Consider the following 15706-nt stretch of genomic DNA (forward strand, 5'->3'; position numbering starts at 1 on the left):
TTTAATGTAACTGTTTATCATTGAGGTTGTAGTTTTCAGCAGTGAACTGGATTGCATTATTTTGAAATGCAATTTTAATGTTTTCTTTCCTCCCCTCAAAGTAACGCAGTCTAGTACAGCATGACCAACAACAATCTCAGTCATAAACACAGTTACTTCTGACTGTCAACAAACTGGACATTATAGCCGAGCTGCTGTAGTGGATTGCATTAAATTGTATGTGTATCTAATCAAGTGGCCAGGGAATGCATTCATAATTTGAGCTGTTTCTATAACAGTTGGGAGGTTGAAGGCTCAGATTGAGTTTCTTTTTCTGGCTACACTAGTTAGATAGATTTAAATATGACACTGGGGCAGCAGTTGTATCAAAGTGCTTTCATGTTGGGCGCATAAATCATTACTATCATACATGAGGGGCAGAAAATTATTTTTATTCCAAGAAATGAAAAACTTGACATGGTCGTGTCAACATAATTGACAATTCTGAACCCACAAGGTTTATAATACATTTGGCACAGAACCTGTATTTGAAATTAAATTACTTCAGTCCTTATACCAATAATTCATAATATTTGTACATCTTGTGTACTTCTCATCTTCAGCCACACACTGGCTTCATAGCACCGTCGGTCGTCTTCTTGTGGTTCAGGAATCAACAAACCGCAACAACGTCCCTGAAGTTGTAGGTATGCTGGAAAGAAAAAGATTTTGTTTAGTACATCAAGTTATGATAAACAGCATAGCATCGCTCAATATGGACAATATGTCAAATTGGTGGATAGAAGTTGAACATTGATCAAACAGTTGAGTTTAAAGTGATCATAGCCATGTCTCACTTTGTTCTGATAGTGGGGAACAAGCTGTTCGGTTTCTGAGGGTTTTGACAAAAATCACAAGCACATGTTTTTAACACCTGAGAGACAGAATTTTGTCTGCAGGCAAGCAAATAAAAGAAAACCCCTCAATGAGTCAACTGAGAGGATCATGAATGAGAGATCATCTGCATGAAGTACCTGTCCTCATTTGACAGACATGTTAACTGACCTGCTGCAAAACCTTGAATTAAAAAAAAAAAAAAAAAATCTGCACTTTGAGAATCAAGCACTCGACCTGTATCCAACCAAATATTACCTTTCTACCAGCTCTGCGCCAACAATGTCATGGATGTGGTATTTCATGTGGAATTTCACTTGTGAGGTTGTTCGCCGCTCCTCCAGCTCTGCTTTTAAGACTTCGCTATATTTGGACTTCTTCACCATGCCGAGCACTGCTTTACGGCCTGACAGGAGAAGCGGTAAGGTGGTTAGAAACAAATAGCTCTCCAATTAGCAAGGAACTGTCAAAAATCTTAATGAGAACTTCACATGTGACAACAGTAAAGCAAAGTATTGTAAAAACTCAGTTTTTCTTTAAGGATAACTGTTAGATTTAAACCTGGGCCCTGTTTTTATTAACATTATGGGTTTGAAATGACTAATAAGTACAAAAACTTTTAGAATTGGATCAGTAGATCGCCTCCATTGCCAGCTGAGAAACAGCAGTGACCGGGCTGCGATTGCTGTGAAGTAATCCTTTGGAGAAATTGACCCCAATTAATCCCACCAGACTGCATTGATGAAAACAGTCATTTTACGTCACAGAACACAGGAGTGTGTAGTTTTCTGCTTCCTATATCAGTTTGTTTGTGTTGTGTATGACACAAATAATGTGTTGGGCCCAAACTAAACCTTTCCAACACCAAAGTCACAGAATGACACAAACTAACTGATTTACACAGCTTGGTTGCCATCTGTTCTCAGCTGCTGGCTGTGGTGATGTACTGGACCAATTCCAACTCATTTTGTACTGTCAATTTGAACCCTAAAAATGTAAAGATAGGACCCAGTTTTAAAAATACCCACCTTGTATAAAGTACTTGGTGAATTTGCCAGAGTTGGGAATGGAGAGCCACCAGCTGCCTGCGTCCCTCACAGTCAGAACCCCCGACTTAACCAGCTGCCTACATGAGAAAATAAAGTGTGTTGATCTTTGAAAATTACCTCAAATATCTGCATTTTCAGACACTGTAAAAATAAATGACACATGAAGCTCTTATTAAAGCTATATGAAAAAAAACATTTTGTCTTTCGTACGTTATCTCAGCGTCTGTGAAGAGGAACTCCCTGAGCATCTTGTCTTTGCTGAAGCTCAGATCTGTGCATGTAGACACCACTTTCTCCAAGAACCTCTCCACGGTTGCTCGAGTCTCTCTGCCCTCCTCTCCTGCCAGCACTTTGGACTTGTAATCTGAAGCAAAAATCAGCCCGAAAGCTTCTGCATCAAACCCGAGCTGGAACATGAGCAGTTCTCCTTGTTCCCGCAGTTTATTCTGTGGACCACAAGTAGGGCAGTGGGTTGTATTTTCCCCATTTGGATGAGCACATGACCTTTCTGGGGCTAAACAGCAATCTTACCAGCTCCTTGTCCACCAAAGTCTTGTCATTGTTTAAGCTGTAGAGTTGGTGCTTAAGAACAATTTGAGGCATGGTGTCATTGAAGAGCTTCCTGGGGAAAAGCGTCATGAGGTACTCAAGGGTGGATCTGATGTCCATCGGTCCTTTTAGGTGAAGAAATAAACAGAAAGGGATTTTTACATCCTTTAATGATATTTAAACAAGACAGTAATCCGCTTCTTTAGCAGTCACACCTACCATCTCCATCACTGACTGCCCCAAACTTCTGTGTGTCATTTCTGATTTTCTTCACCTTGAAAGCCTCTGAAATCAGAGCCCGTTTCCTGTTCATACCTGGAGGACAAATTGTGGCAGAGAGATCATGACTTGCAGAATAGCCCTGTTCACCCAGACAGCTGCTTTTCTCAAGCAGACAACTTAAACCCACACACCAGATGAGTTTTTTCATTTGGCCCATCAGAAAATTAGCAACACAACAAACTACATGTCCTCCCTTGCCAACCTTTGCATAAATTAATTAAATAGTTGGTACCAATTAGTTATTTTGAGAGACGGTGGTGCTTTTTAATAATGTCACGGTCAACTTCAGCTACACCCCCGACAGACACATAGCTCCCCTTGTCTAGTTTAGGTCTTTAGCGCTGACAAACACAGACATATTCGCTTTGGAGAACCACCGGTTCAGTCACTTGACACTCGTTAGCCAAGCTACTGCTGCTAGCTAGCATGAGCTAACGCTAACACCGTGTGAACACTGAACACAAAAACACATAACTGACCCGTTAAACTAGTGGAAACACCTACCTGGTGGCTACTAATAGCAATAGTATTGGTATTCACATCGCTTTGGTCCTGTTCAACACCACACAGTGTTTACAGCCACAACAAATGACTGAGCTTTTATTTGTGCTTCGGCTGCCACCAACCGGACCGGATGACGAACTGAATGCGGAAGTAGCGCTGAGTTCGGTGTTTAGCCTTTGTGCTAGTTAGCTCCTCTGCTAGCGGAACAAACACACCTCCTGTGTCCTGTCTTGGCTTTTTGCGCTAATTAATGTTAGAAAAGCAACATATGATAGCCGATTTTTACTAAGTCGTGTTTATGGTTGTGGAAGACTTGGTATAGTGCTAACTTACTGTTAGCTGCGTTTTGTTACTGACTAAGGTAGGTTTTTTATTTATTTATTTGCAAGTACTTTTAATAACGGCAACAAAAAAAGCACATTGACAAAACAAAATGCTCAAAAATATCACACTATATTTGGGAACCTTCATTAAGATGCAGCATATGTGTAATGCTGCCACACACGCAGACGTCTATACAGATGGCAATACAAACACACACACACATATGACAGTTGTTTACACACATTAGAGATACTGTGTTCAATTGTGGTGCATTCAAAGTTAAGAAAAACAAAGACTGTCGGGAAATACAAATATCATTGCAGATAAAAGAAGCAGATTCGTAACAGAATACATAAGTAGCCTTGAAATGTAGCTTACTGTGTACAGTATGAACACCTATTATGTTCACCATTAACAACATAAATATATGCAGCTGTATACACAATGTGTTCCCCTATGTTCATTCAGTAGTGCAGGTGCTACAACCTCAGAAATTTAAGGACCTCCAAGTAATGTAGGACTGAGTGGTTGAGTGAGTGAGAGCAGGTGGCAGAAAGGAAACAATAATGTTAGCAGTAAGTTAACAATCTGGCCGTAAATGTACACTACAGGCTACAGTGTGACAGTTAATAGATGCTGCAACTTCTCAAGAACAAGAAAAGTCTTGTCTGTTGTTTCCCCAATGCTGGAAGAGTGAGGGGTGTTGACCCCGGGGCCTCTATATACACTACTCACAAAAAGTTAGGGATATTCGACTTTCAGGTGAACTTTATGGAAAATGGAAAAAGTGAATGCGACAGTGATATTATATCATGAAAGTAGGGCATTTAAGTAGAAGCATGCAATGGTAATTTTATTCATCTTAAACAATTTATTGAAAGAAAATCTAACTCCTCCTGTCGAACAGTGGTGGGTATACCACAACAAAAAATTTTCAGTGTCTCAATAAATTGGGATGTGGCCAAAGGACGTCCACTCCTCTCCTTTCTGTGACTCTTCCAGTCTCTGTATCACTGTTCCAACCTCCTGATGACACTCTGTGACCCTCTAAGCTCAGTGAACACCTCCGTCTGAGGACTTCCTGTTTGAAGCCTCCAGTGTTGAAGTGCTGCTGATCAACTGTTAGGTGTCGTCTTGGTCTCATGATGTCAGAATGTGAACAGCATGATGAGGAGGACTGTTTAAATACCAATTCTAACTGAAGCAGGAAATGTATTGGTCGATTCATGGATCAAACCTGTTGTGAATGTTGCTGTTAATCACCTTGTTAGAGAACAGCAACTTGTGCAAAAAGTACTGAAACACTGAACAGTTGGACATGTGCATTCAAAGATTTAGAGAAGGTCACATTAAGTTCACCTGGAAAGGTTAGAATGCATTTTAGGTTCATCCTGAAATTTCACCCGAAAGCCAAATATCCCTAACTTTTTGTGAGTAGTGTATGTATCTGGTAGCTGAGCAGATGCAGCCTCTTTCATTGATTATAGCTCCACATGTGACATGTTCATTGTAACCTGCCTCTAATAGTAACTTTAATTGTTTGGCTGCCACGTAAAGTTAACTACAATCACAGAAAGTACCGCTTACAGTTTCAGTTAGCTGCTTGATATAACTAGCTACTTGACCAGTATTAGGAGGAGATGCAATCTAGTCACCTTTTAAGATGATGAGGAGAAGTTTATTTGGATTTGTGTGTGTGTGTGTGTGTGTGTGTGTGTTAAGGGTGATGTTCCTCCATATATTTTGGTTTGCAGTAGATCACTCACAGTGTTGCACAGCTCCCCCCCTTTTCACAGTTTTTTAAAAATTACAAAAACATTGTTTTCACCAGAGAATAAAAATCCCTGAATGCCAGCCAAATCCCACAAAAGGACCAAAACAACTAACAATGAATTGACTGGAGCAAATAGAAGTGCCTGTGGAGCTAAAGCCTGATCAATCTCATTCCTCCATTGTTCTCCAAAATCTAAAAAAACGCATAAATGAGTGACTCTGTCCACTGGGTCACATGTTTCTTCTTTAGTATGAACCTTTGCACGTCCAGCATACACGCGTGCCATTTTTTCATATTAATTTCTACAGTATTCCCCTGTTTGTTGCTGCACCTCTGCCACTACAACTCCAAACACTGAACAAAGTGTTTTGGTAGACAATCACAAATAAAAGGAGGAAAAAGGAAGTTGCAATATATAGATAAAACATGCAAGAGAAACAATGAACTCAGGTGGTAAGACGAGCTTCTTGTGTTTGCAGATAGCAGTGTTAGCAGCATGTAAGACTATTGATGAATAATCATCAGTGCCGTCACCATTGTTTCATTGCTTCTTTTTCCTCACTAGGTAACCATGGACCACCACAGATCCCGCAATCCCAACTCCAGCTACCAAAATTGGCAGTCAGCATACAAAAGAGAGGGAGACGACAGTGGGAGAAATCACTGTACGAATAAACACTTCAGACCAAACCACCAGCAGCCGCATCGGTCTGGGCCAGCTCCTGGACAAAAGCCACTGAGCTCTCAGGGTTTGAGCACCAGAAGGGAGCTGTATGAAAGAGACTTTCCTTTGTACAAACAGCCTGTCGAAGTAGGAGCGTTCTCCCTCGACTCTGAGCGGAGATTCTTCAATGACAGCAGGCAGATGAGATACTACGTAGAGCCTGACAGAAATCCTAATTTCGACCTGAGGGATGGATACAGGGACCGCTATGTAAAGAGAGACGACAGCGTGAAGGAGAAGCTGGACCACGTCCTGCGGTGGATTTTGGCCAACAGATCAAAGCTCAGCTCGAGGACAGCCACACCCTCGTCCTGGTGAGTATCATCGTTAGTTTACGGTTTTTAGGTCCAGGCCACCACATAGGACCAACACAGACAGGTAGATAATCACTTGTGATCTATAGTCTCTAATCCAACCACCTCTTACCACAACTGTGTTTCCCGTTGGATATGTATTCTTTGATTGACCTGTTCTCTTCCCAGTGCTTTAGATGTGGACTTTGTGACGTGGCGTGGTCATCTGACCAAGCTGCTGACCACTCCCTACGAGACGCGGGAGGGCTGGTTGCTGGCGGTCAGCAGGTTCGGGGGCACGCTTTACATCAGTGAAGTGGAAACAGAAGCTGCTCGTGTGGAACAAGAGAACCGCACCGCAAAGCATGTTGAGATGATGTACTGGGGATACAAGTTTGAGCAATACGCATGTGCAGGTAGGTAGTTTTCTATAATAGAGTATCATAGGAACTGATGCTTAGTTTGTTTTCTTTCTAACTTTGATTACCGATCAATCACCTCATTGATGAACCGCCCTTGATCAGATCAGCTATGACATGTCACGGTAAAAACATCTGGTTTTATATTAGACATGTCTGTGGAAGCGTGTTTCTGCCAGGGAAGGAAAACAATAGATAAAATGCTCTTAATGACAAAAATAAAAATGATCTCAGTATTTCAAAATATTAGATCCTAAGTCATCTCAGCTGTGAGATAACCAGTAAGAAATGTCTTTTTAAATCACAGTTCTGAGTTAATAAGCATTGACTTAGTATTCACATCAAAACTTTAACTTAAGTAACTTTAAGTTTTATTTTTACTTTTACTTTATTATTATGATGATAATAATGATAACTTTTTCTGATAATTTTGATATAGTATTACAACATTTTTCCATGATTTTGACTTGGAAAATATCATCATTGTGACTTGCAGTGAGAATACTTCCTGTTGCTCCTTCACTCCTAGCTTCTTGTGCTTTTTTTTTTTTGTCCTGGTAGGAATCGGCTTCCATACTGTCTGTCCAACCAGTCTGTCATACAAACCCAAATCACATAAAGCAGGTACATTGATAAGCGGATGTTTCATCTTTGTCCATCCCTGCAGACACGGTCCACAGTTTACCTGACCCAGGCGGAGTGGTTAACACTAACGAGGCCTTCTGCACTGTGGTGCAGACTCGGCTCAAAGATCACAGACTCCTGTTTTCTGGTGAGGTGGACTGCCGGGATAAAGATCCCGAAGCTCCAGCTCCTCCTGCATGCTACGTGGAGCTGAAGACCTCTGCAGAGATCTGCACCCCCAAACAGCGCAGCAACTTCCACAGGTGGGTGATTAAAAACAGTGACACTTCATGTAATTAAAGGCGGGGTCTGTAACATATTTTAGGAACACTTTTGTTATATTGGTGGAAATTCTCATCAACAAACAATGAATGGAATAGTTTGACAAAAAAAGAAATAAATCTGGTGTCTGTGGCTATCACTGGATTGGTACCTGATTTACCAACTCTAAGCTGTTTTAAAGTCATTGTTCCTTATTTTGACTGTGACCCTCAGGTTCAAACTACTCAAGTGGTGGGCCCAGTCTTTCCTCCCTGGTGTCCCTCGTATTGTGGCAGGTTTTCGGGATCATGAAGGAGTGGTTGTCACTGTGGAGACTTTTCCCATCTCTAAGATTTCACATCTCATCAAGGTACAGTGCAGTTGTTGCAGGTCATCAAAACATATCTAAGCACTGAGAAATCAAATTTAAAATATTTTTTTTTTCCCTCATAAAAAATTATTGGTGAGTAAATAAAAACTCACAATATTAATTCCAAATATTTGCACTCTCCGTCTTCTGTATTTCCTCTGGACAGAATGAACAGAACTGCTGGAAGCCAACAGTCTGTATGAACTTTTGCTGCGACTTCCTGTCTTTTGTGAAGCGTATAGTGACTGAAGACAATCCAAGGTGAGGTGCAATGACAGACCACGTTGTTCACCTTTATTTTTTTTTTAATTGTAAGCCATCTGTGTTGTTACATTAATAATTATATTTTCCCTTCCAGTGTTGTGTACCTGTTCTCCTATGAGCCCCACAGAGATGTGACCTACTCTGTCCACAAGGACTCCCAGTATTCCTTCCTGCCACGCTGGTATGTGGAGGAGATGACCAGCAGTCAGTCCTGATTTACAACCAAGACACGGCCAACTGGTTAACTTCAGTCAGACCTCCAATGGAGGATTATTCGCCAAATTTCATTGGGATTTGATGATTATATGCTTTTACAGTTTGCATGAATTCCTTTTGTGTCACCAATTGTCCGGATCCTTTTGGGGGATTTTTATGTTTTATTTGATCAACAGTAAAAACTCTTGTTTTTGTATATTGCATGTGATGATTTTAAATAAGACAGTAAATACAGATTGTCTGTATTATTTCTCAAACTTTATTATTCCGTGGTTATAACAATAATTTAAACCCAAAAACAGTGGTATGTTAATTGACACAAAACTACTTGGTGTGACTTGAGTGTCGCATCAGCAGGTATGAAGCATTTTCATGTAAACTGTTAAGACAAAACATTTCAACAATGTCGAGGCTCGTCATTGGGTTGAAACTGTTGGGGAAACAGTTGTGAAGAGGTAAATACTACCAGTGGTGCAGTCTGGTAACTGTGTCACTACCTTTGCTGTTGTTTTATATCAATAATGACAGTGTGTTATTTGACTTGGTGACATTTTCTTTATTCAGAGCTTCAAAGTTAATCTGAGCAAATGTAATGGTTGAGGAGCTCAAACCTGGTAAACGATGTAATTTCTATATTTTGGTAAATTGACTACACTACCTGCAACTAAGCTGCACCACTGGCACTGATTAACACAACGAACACTCAAATGGCATTGACCTCTTGAATGTGATGTTACCAAGTAATATAGAGAGAACCTATAGAGACTGGAAAACTAGTTTAACAGCAAAACAAGGAATTAATCGGGTGAAAGAGCACTGTGCTGGACAAATACTGTAAAATACTGCAAGCCCCGACTGCGCTTCACTAAACAGCACACAGAGAAACACAGGAAGACACCTGTGTGACAGAATGTCCATAATGACCGACACAATCATAAATACAGTAAATCATCAACAGTCGTTACAGCGCTTACAGTTCATAGTACAGTGCGTTCGTGATATATTTTAGAGGCACTTAGCACCTATTGTAGTATTTGTACACAGCTAACTTTTACTCTGAGACTGTAGGATTAAGTACTCTTTACCATTCGTATTGATTTTTACTTAATATAATAGGCATAGATTTTACACAAACACCTATCAATGGGAGCTCTGCACTTTTCTCCCGTTCACCATTACTGTTATTACTGCTAATTAATGTGTAATAATGCCATCTGAAGTCAATACATTAAAAAACATTTCTCTGGCAGGGATTTCATGAGGTTTCTGTCAAACTCGGTTAAATTCACAGTTAAAACATAAGGAGTGTGTGAGGAATGGTCCAGTGGCTTAGATCAAGGCTGTACCTAAGTACTTAGGTGATCTTATTGCTCTTACCATTTGCAGCAAACCCCTGATGTCAAAGAAAACATTTGACATCTTGGGAAATTCACTTTCTCGCCTAGATTTCAATGTGAAGATTGATACCACATGTCCGTAACAGTAACATATAAAGCTACTGCAGCAGGCTAACTCAGGACAAAGACTAGAAACAAGTGGAAGCTGTTAATTGTTGGCAGATTTTGCTACGTTTGGACAAAGCCATGTTAGCTGTGTCCCCCTGTGCTAAGCTAAGTTAGCTATGTCGCTAGGCTGCTATAAGGTAGCTTTATTTTTTAGCATAATGTTAAAGTTCTCAGCTTCTCATCCAGCTAATCCGGCAAGATGCGATCTCAATTGCAGATAAATCTCTTTAAAGAGTGATAACGTTTGGTCTTTTTTCAGAAAGTGCAAATGAAAGTACTCCGATTCATTTTCTGCCTCCAAAAAGGTCCAATTGATTCAAAGTGGAGACACCGCAGCTCTCCAGTAAACAAACTGGCCACATCAGAAGAATTTGTGAATACAGCAGACAGGCAATATCAGCTTAAGGACTTATTTACGGTTATGTGGCATTAATTTGCTTCCCCTTACCCAGAAACTCCAACTAAATTCAGCTTTGAGATCACTTTAAATCTCACCAGAGTCACCAGTGGAGAAAATCAAGGTCAGTCTGCACAAATGGAATCGGTTAAAGATTAAGATAAAGACAGTATTTTAAGTATTCCACCCAGCTCTGGTTATGGTGTACGTTTTAGGCAAGTGTGGGAATCTTTGGCCCAAAAGGCACTGATCCCACCTCTTACTAAGACCTTTATGTGACTGGAACAGTTCCTGGCATCAATACATCATCGGGAGGCGTTAATACCAACCTACTGACGATGAGTGCACTAATGCAGCACTGGATTCAAGTAGGTGTGTGTTCACTGCTTCAGTTTCCTGTTAAGGCCCATGACTTTGAAGGTAGCAGCAGTGATCTTCTCATACACGACAAACATGAGGGCAGCCGTCAGCACCGTCTGGAGCAGCTTGGCCTCCAGGCCTTTGTACAAACCAAGAACACCATACCTCCTGTAATAAAGGATACAGGTGTGTATTAATGGCCAGCTATCATCTTCACATCTTCACATCTTCACCCGTGTGCTCAGTGTGTTTATGCTCGTAGCTGCACTCACTTGATTCTGTCCATGAGCAGGGAGAAGATGTTTGAGAGGCTTCCGATCAGACTGCCCTTCCCGTCACCTTTGTACTGGCCGAACTGATGAGGGAGGATTAAGATATATTAAATCCTTCAGACGCTTTTACTCATTGTGCATGCCATTAATATTATAATATTAAGACAATATTCTGCACCGCTAACATCTGCATGGTCTACAATGTATTGTGATTACAGAGAGCTTCACTACAGTTTCTTGTTAAGCTCCTAAAATATACTGAAAGTGCTTTATTCTTGTCTTGACATCAACAAATGTTTTCTACATACATTACAACGACTTTGTGACGATGTAAAAATATTCAATATTTTATTAATATTATGTTATTGTCAACAAATTCCATGAAAAAACTAAAACCAACGATGTGTCCGTATATTTCTTGATACTTTCCGACTTCCCTACTTGTCTGTGGCACTCGGCCCCAAACACATTGATTCCTACTGAAGACGTAAAGCTTTGTAACTGGTCACAAATGTACGGTTTGTTTTTAAAGAATAAAAGGTTAAATAACTTCAACAACAACAACACACAGAGGAATAAGACATATCAGGGTTTGGCTACACAGTAAACTCTTAAATAACACAGTACTTACCCTCAGGATGGCCTGGACTGTCTGCAGAGGGTATGTCGCTGTGGTAGCAACGGCCTTGGCAATGGCTCCAATGACAAAGATCTCTGCTGAGGATAACTGTGATAGGAGACACAAGGTTCAACCCTCTCATACTTCACAGTTTCTTAGAGTAGAACACGACTGATTGATTGAAGCTTTTCCTATAAATAGGATTTTGCCATCAAAACATTTAATAAATGGTGGAATAATACACAAGTAAATGGATGGTTTATCACAGGTTTAGAACAGACATTCATGTTCCCCAGAGGATGAATCACACTGACTTTGGTGATCCTCTGACTTTTCATCTAGCGCCACCATCAGGTTGAGATTTAAATTTGTCCAAATTATAGTAATACTAATACAGTGTGTAATGTTTATGCATAAATACCCGAAAAATCCAATGTTATTCCCATCAGCCTCTGCTATACTTTGTGTTTGGTGCTTATTAGCTAATCTTAGCATGCTAACATGCAAAATTAGACAGTGGTACATGGTAAACATCAGCATGTTAGCATTATCAAGCATGTTAGTATGCCGATATTAGCATTTAGCTCATGCACCTCGCAGAGAGAGCGTGGCTAGCACGTAGACACATTCTTACCTTCTTCCCTCCTTTCCCTGCCCTCCTCTTCAAGCCCTCATAAAACATGAACTGCACAGCCGGGTTGAGGACGAGGATGAGAGAGGGCAGAGTGCCGTTCCACAGAGTTCCAACACCCTCGTTGGCTATGATCTGGGAGAAAGCATCTGAGAGGGAAAACCCAAACACAGCACTGTCTTACAACTGCATAGTAACTAAAATAAGCATGTCTGCCATATTGCAGATAGATATATATGTGTTACACACCAAATATGCCCCTGTAGTGGGTCTGCTGGATGTCTTCGTTTCTGAACTTTGCTCCCTGCAGCTTCAGTCGAGTGTTGACCACCCACATGGGAGTGGTCAGGATCACATTCACCACCCCTGCACGAACAGCAGATTGTTAGCTTTCTTAAACAGTATTTGAAAAGGAACATTATGGAGTTGTTTGTTGCAAACATGCATGTAATTAATAAATCAACAATGAAAATAATCAGGAGACCAAATGTTAGCATTACAGGTTTAAAAGTGCTTTTATCTGTCTGGCTAACATGTTAACCCTCGAGGATACACATAAAGTTTGATCAACAAGGAGTTTGTGAGGAACGCTGAATGTAAACATAAAGGTGTCCTGTGGGGTTTTCTTGTAAAAAAAACAAAAAACATATTTAAGTCCTTCAGTCAACATCTCGAGTGCTTGATGGTTGCCGTTAGGTCTTTAATGATTAGTTTTACAGTGTGTGTGTGTGTGTTTACCTGATACGACACCCATGAGCAGGTCTTTGCTGGGTCTAGACTTGCCGGGACCGGATGACGTCAGCTTCTTCAGCGTGTTGAAGGTGTAGAAGTAGACGAAGTTGGAGCAGCAGAGGCTGGAGATGACTGGTAACCAGCCTCGGTACAGAGACTGACTGGGAGAAGTGGTGAAGAGTCATTTGAATAGTGAGGGTTCATCATCAGCCTAAAAACGGTAATAGTTTAGATTAGGCCTGCAGCTGCCAGTCATTTTCATGATCTATTAATACTTAGTCCATTAATCCCTTGGTCTACAAAGCACAGGAAATTCAACGAAACTGATACAGATTAATGTGTGGTATTTCACTGAAGTGATAAATTGATCATATTTAAATATATTTTTAATTATTTATTTGTTCCACTCAAACCACAAATCTTTATCAGGCTCTTAGACAGTACAGCACCAAACTATACTTACAGGCCTTCTTCCTTAGCTATCTCAGCCAGGATGACCGGGGTCGAGTGAGACTTTCGCTTCTCATCCACTGACAATCAACACAAAAGTGGCAAAAGTCAGTGAACAGCTCATCTGAATTTCTGACATGAAATTATATTTAAATAGCCAAAAGCAGAAGTACTCATTAAACAGGATGGCCCATTTCAGAGCAACTAATGCTAAATTATTGGATTATAATTATTGGTGCATTAATGTGCACCTCATTTTATCACTGAAACAAACACAAGTGGGAAAACGTATTACTTTACAGACTTAACATTCTGGGTAGCTCAAGATTTTCCCCCTACGGATCACTCAAGTTTTATCTTAATCTATAATGGTACATCATAATACATTTATTGATTAGATTTTGTATTAAAAAATCTGAATGTGCAAAGTAAATTAAGATGTACAATATATGTGTTGTTTTAAAAAAATGGAAATACTCAAGTGAAGTACCTCAACAGTGCAAATGTAGCAAGTAGTAAGTAAATAAGTTTGTTTCTGGAGCAAATTTAAATTTTGACGAGAGAAAGTGCGTCACAATGGGAAAATGAGGCAACAGCCATAAATAAATAAAAATATTACACACATTTTTAAAAGTGCAGGTATCTTAATTGAGCCTAAAACTCAGAATAAATTGGTTTAATCCGATACCAGATTAGTGGACTAGTTATAGTTCCTCCATCATGAATTAACCTCCACACCAAACTCGTTCAACTCTGTTTAAAGGTGCTGCTATCAGGTAACCTCTGTCCCAGATGATAAGACCTCTGTCTCACCCTGCAGTCTGCTTTTGGCTGTGTCCAAAGGAAAGAAGACGGTCATGGCTGTCACACTCCCCTAAAAGACGGAGAATGATTGTTAAGCAATTAAACAAAATTGTAATTAAACACGATGTCACTCTCTATTTTCTACTCCAGCTGCTTCTTCGCTGTAAAACAAATCAAGCTAGCAAGACAAGACCAGGCACATTTAAGTTTGGACGTCTTGGTTAACATTAATGTCTCTGCTCACCAGTGCACCAGCCACAGCGTGGACCAGAGTCTCGTAAGAGAAGAGGCCGACGGTCAAGCCGCCCTGGTCGGACATCTCTGCAGCGTCTCCCGGTCAGACCACACAAACCAAACACCGGAAAAGACCCGAGCCGAGCTAACGCCGGTGTGTTTCTTAGCTAGCGTTAGCGGTCGGTCTGGTTTTTCTGGATCCGGAAGTGTTTGGAGGAATTAGATCACTAACAGCTGCGGGTCCATGGTGTTAACATAAAAAAGCCCAGAGGCGGTTAGAGAGAGAGAGAAGGAGATGTAAAGAGAAAACTGTCGAGCAATGTTTCCTCCCAGTCCTCATTCATTGGCTGAGCCGGGTCATTAACCTCCTCCTCTTCTTCTTCTACTACTACTACCACTTCTTCTACTTCTTCTACGATTCTGATTCTGATTCTGATTCTGATTCTGATTCTGATTCTGATTATTCTACTACTTTTTTTTTTTTACTTTAATTTTATTCAGAGGATTTTTTTTTTTGTATGGCAACTTGATTTAACAGACATTGCCAAGGGAACATCAACTTATCTCAAAATATAATACATTTGGTGCTTCAACATAATAAATTCAGAGCAGATTGAGGTAGAGGTAAGGCAAATAAATCTTTAAAAGAACAAAATTAAAATAAAAAGGTAGATAATAATCACTGATATCACAAGGGGCAATTCCTACTAATTTCAGCTATCCAATTCAGTTTTTTTCAGGAAATTTTTTAAGATATCATATAATTTCTGTGCTTTTAGACCTTTAAGAAGGTTTAAAGATTTCATATATATTTTAAATTCATTCAGGAAAAACTTCTTCTACTACTTCTACTACTCCTCCGTCGTCTACGATTCTTCTTCTACTACAACAACTTCTACTACTTCTACGATTCTTCTTGCTTTCATGGCGGGTGAGAACCAACGTTAAGGTGCATTACCGCCATCTACTGGACCGGAGTGTTGAACGTTATATTGGCAGAAAACAACAAACAAAACCAAATTCTAACTCTTAAGTAATTAATTAGAGGACTACATATTTTGCATGATGTTTCCCCAACATAAAACAGAGGTCTATTTTTACAGTGTGTTAAAGCTACTTTTGCTGGTGTTAAAGATCAGAACACTTCCACAACATCACATTGTAAAAATACTATGA

General features: G+C 40.1%; 3 protein-coding genes across 4 annotated transcripts; 1 reads left to right on the top strand and 2 right to left on the bottom strand.

The window, feature by feature from the left end:
- Positions 1-438: 438 nt before the first annotated feature.
- Positions 439-3375, bottom strand: stk19 (serine/threonine kinase 19). Its single transcript, XM_070848337.1, has 7 exons — positions 3258-3375; positions 2691-2786; positions 2454-2596; positions 2133-2368; positions 1902-1999; positions 1132-1279; positions 439-691 (listed from the first exon to the last, which is right to left on the bottom strand). The coding sequence occupies exons 2-7, from the start codon at positions 2782-2784 to the stop codon at positions 646-648; spliced, it is 765 nt and encodes a 254-aa protein (XP_070704438.1). The 5' UTR covers positions 2785-2786; positions 3258-3375; the 3' UTR covers positions 439-645.
- An 88-nt stretch (positions 3376-3463) lies between these two features.
- Positions 3464-8867, top strand: dxo (decapping exoribonuclease). The gene is made up of 7 exons (XM_070848126.1): positions 3464-3618; positions 5921-6393; positions 6562-6788; positions 7459-7678; positions 7911-8046; positions 8213-8307; positions 8405-8867. The coding sequence occupies exons 2-7, from the start codon at positions 5927-5929 to the stop codon at positions 8523-8525; spliced, it is 1266 nt and encodes a 421-aa protein (XP_070704227.1). The 5' UTR covers positions 3464-3618; positions 5921-5926; the 3' UTR covers positions 8526-8867.
- On the bottom strand, positions 8712-14757 carry slc25a17l (solute carrier family 25 member 17-like). Of its 2 annotated transcripts, XR_011585585.1 has the most exons (10): positions 14541-14757; positions 14306-14366; positions 13506-13572; positions 13049-13203; positions 12560-12676; positions 12314-12459; positions 11692-11787; positions 11061-11143; positions 9612-10956; positions 8712-9570 (listed from the first exon to the last, which is right to left on the bottom strand). XR_011585585.1 is itself a non-coding variant. In XM_070848127.1 (9 exons), the coding sequence occupies exons 1-9, from the start codon at positions 14613-14615 to the stop codon at positions 10809-10811; spliced, it is 948 nt and encodes a 315-aa protein (XP_070704228.1). In that variant the 5' UTR covers positions 14616-14757; the 3' UTR covers positions 8712-10808. The 2 variants fall into 2 exon arrangements, 1 of the variants encoding a protein (XP_070704228.1); XM_070848127.1 differs by having other exon boundaries at positions 8712-10956.
- Positions 14758-15706: the final 949 nt, after the last annotated feature.

The sequence above is a fragment of the Pempheris klunzingeri genome, chromosome 17, assembly GCF_042242105.1.
Source record: "Pempheris klunzingeri isolate RE-2024b chromosome 17, fPemKlu1.hap1, whole genome shotgun sequence".
Classification (NCBI taxonomy): Eukaryota; Metazoa; Chordata; class Actinopteri; order Acropomatiformes; family Pempheridae; genus Pempheris; species Pempheris klunzingeri.

What these genes read in the sequence shown, in the direction of transcription:
- stk19 (XM_070848337.1), bottom strand. Translation starts at nt 2,784, where the DNA reads ATGAACAGGAAACGGGCTCTGATTTCAGAGGCTTTCAAGGTGAAGAAA. An exon ending in TTCACAGACGCTGAGATAAC is followed by an intron (nt 2,000 to 2,132) that starts GTACGAAAGACA and finishes TTTCTCATGTAG; the next exon opens with GCAGCTGGTTAAGTCGGGGG. An exon ending in CACCAAGTACTTTATACAAG is followed by an intron (nt 1,280 to 1,901) that starts GTGGGTATTTTT and finishes TTCTCCTGTCAG; the next exon opens with GCCGTAAAGCAGTGCTCGGC.
- dxo (XM_070848126.1), top strand. Translation starts at nt 5,927, where the DNA reads ATGGACCACCACAGATCCCGCAATCCCAACTCCAGCTACCAAAATTGG. An exon ending in ACAGCCACACCCTCGTCCTG is followed by an intron (nt 6,394 to 6,561) that starts GTGAGTATCATC and finishes TTCTCTTCCCAG; the next exon opens with TGCTTTAGATGTGGACTTTG. An exon ending in GTGACTGAAGACAATCCAAG is followed by an intron (nt 8,308 to 8,404) that starts GTGAGGTGCAAT and finishes TTTCCCTTCCAG; the next exon opens with TGTTGTGTACCTGTTCTCCT.
- slc25a17l (XM_070848127.1), bottom strand. Translation starts at nt 14,615, where the DNA reads ATGTCCGACCAGGGCGGCTTGACCGTCGGCCTCTTCTCTTACGAGACT. An exon ending in GCTCATGGGTGTCGTATCAG is followed by an intron (nt 12,677 to 13,048) that starts GTAAACACACAC and finishes CTGTTCGTGCAG; the next exon opens with GGGTGGTGAATGTGATCCTG. An exon ending in CAGTCCAGGCCATCCTGAGG is followed by an intron (nt 11,144 to 11,691) that starts GTAAGTACTGTG and finishes CTCCCTCATCAG; the next exon opens with TTCGGCCAGTACAAAGGTGA.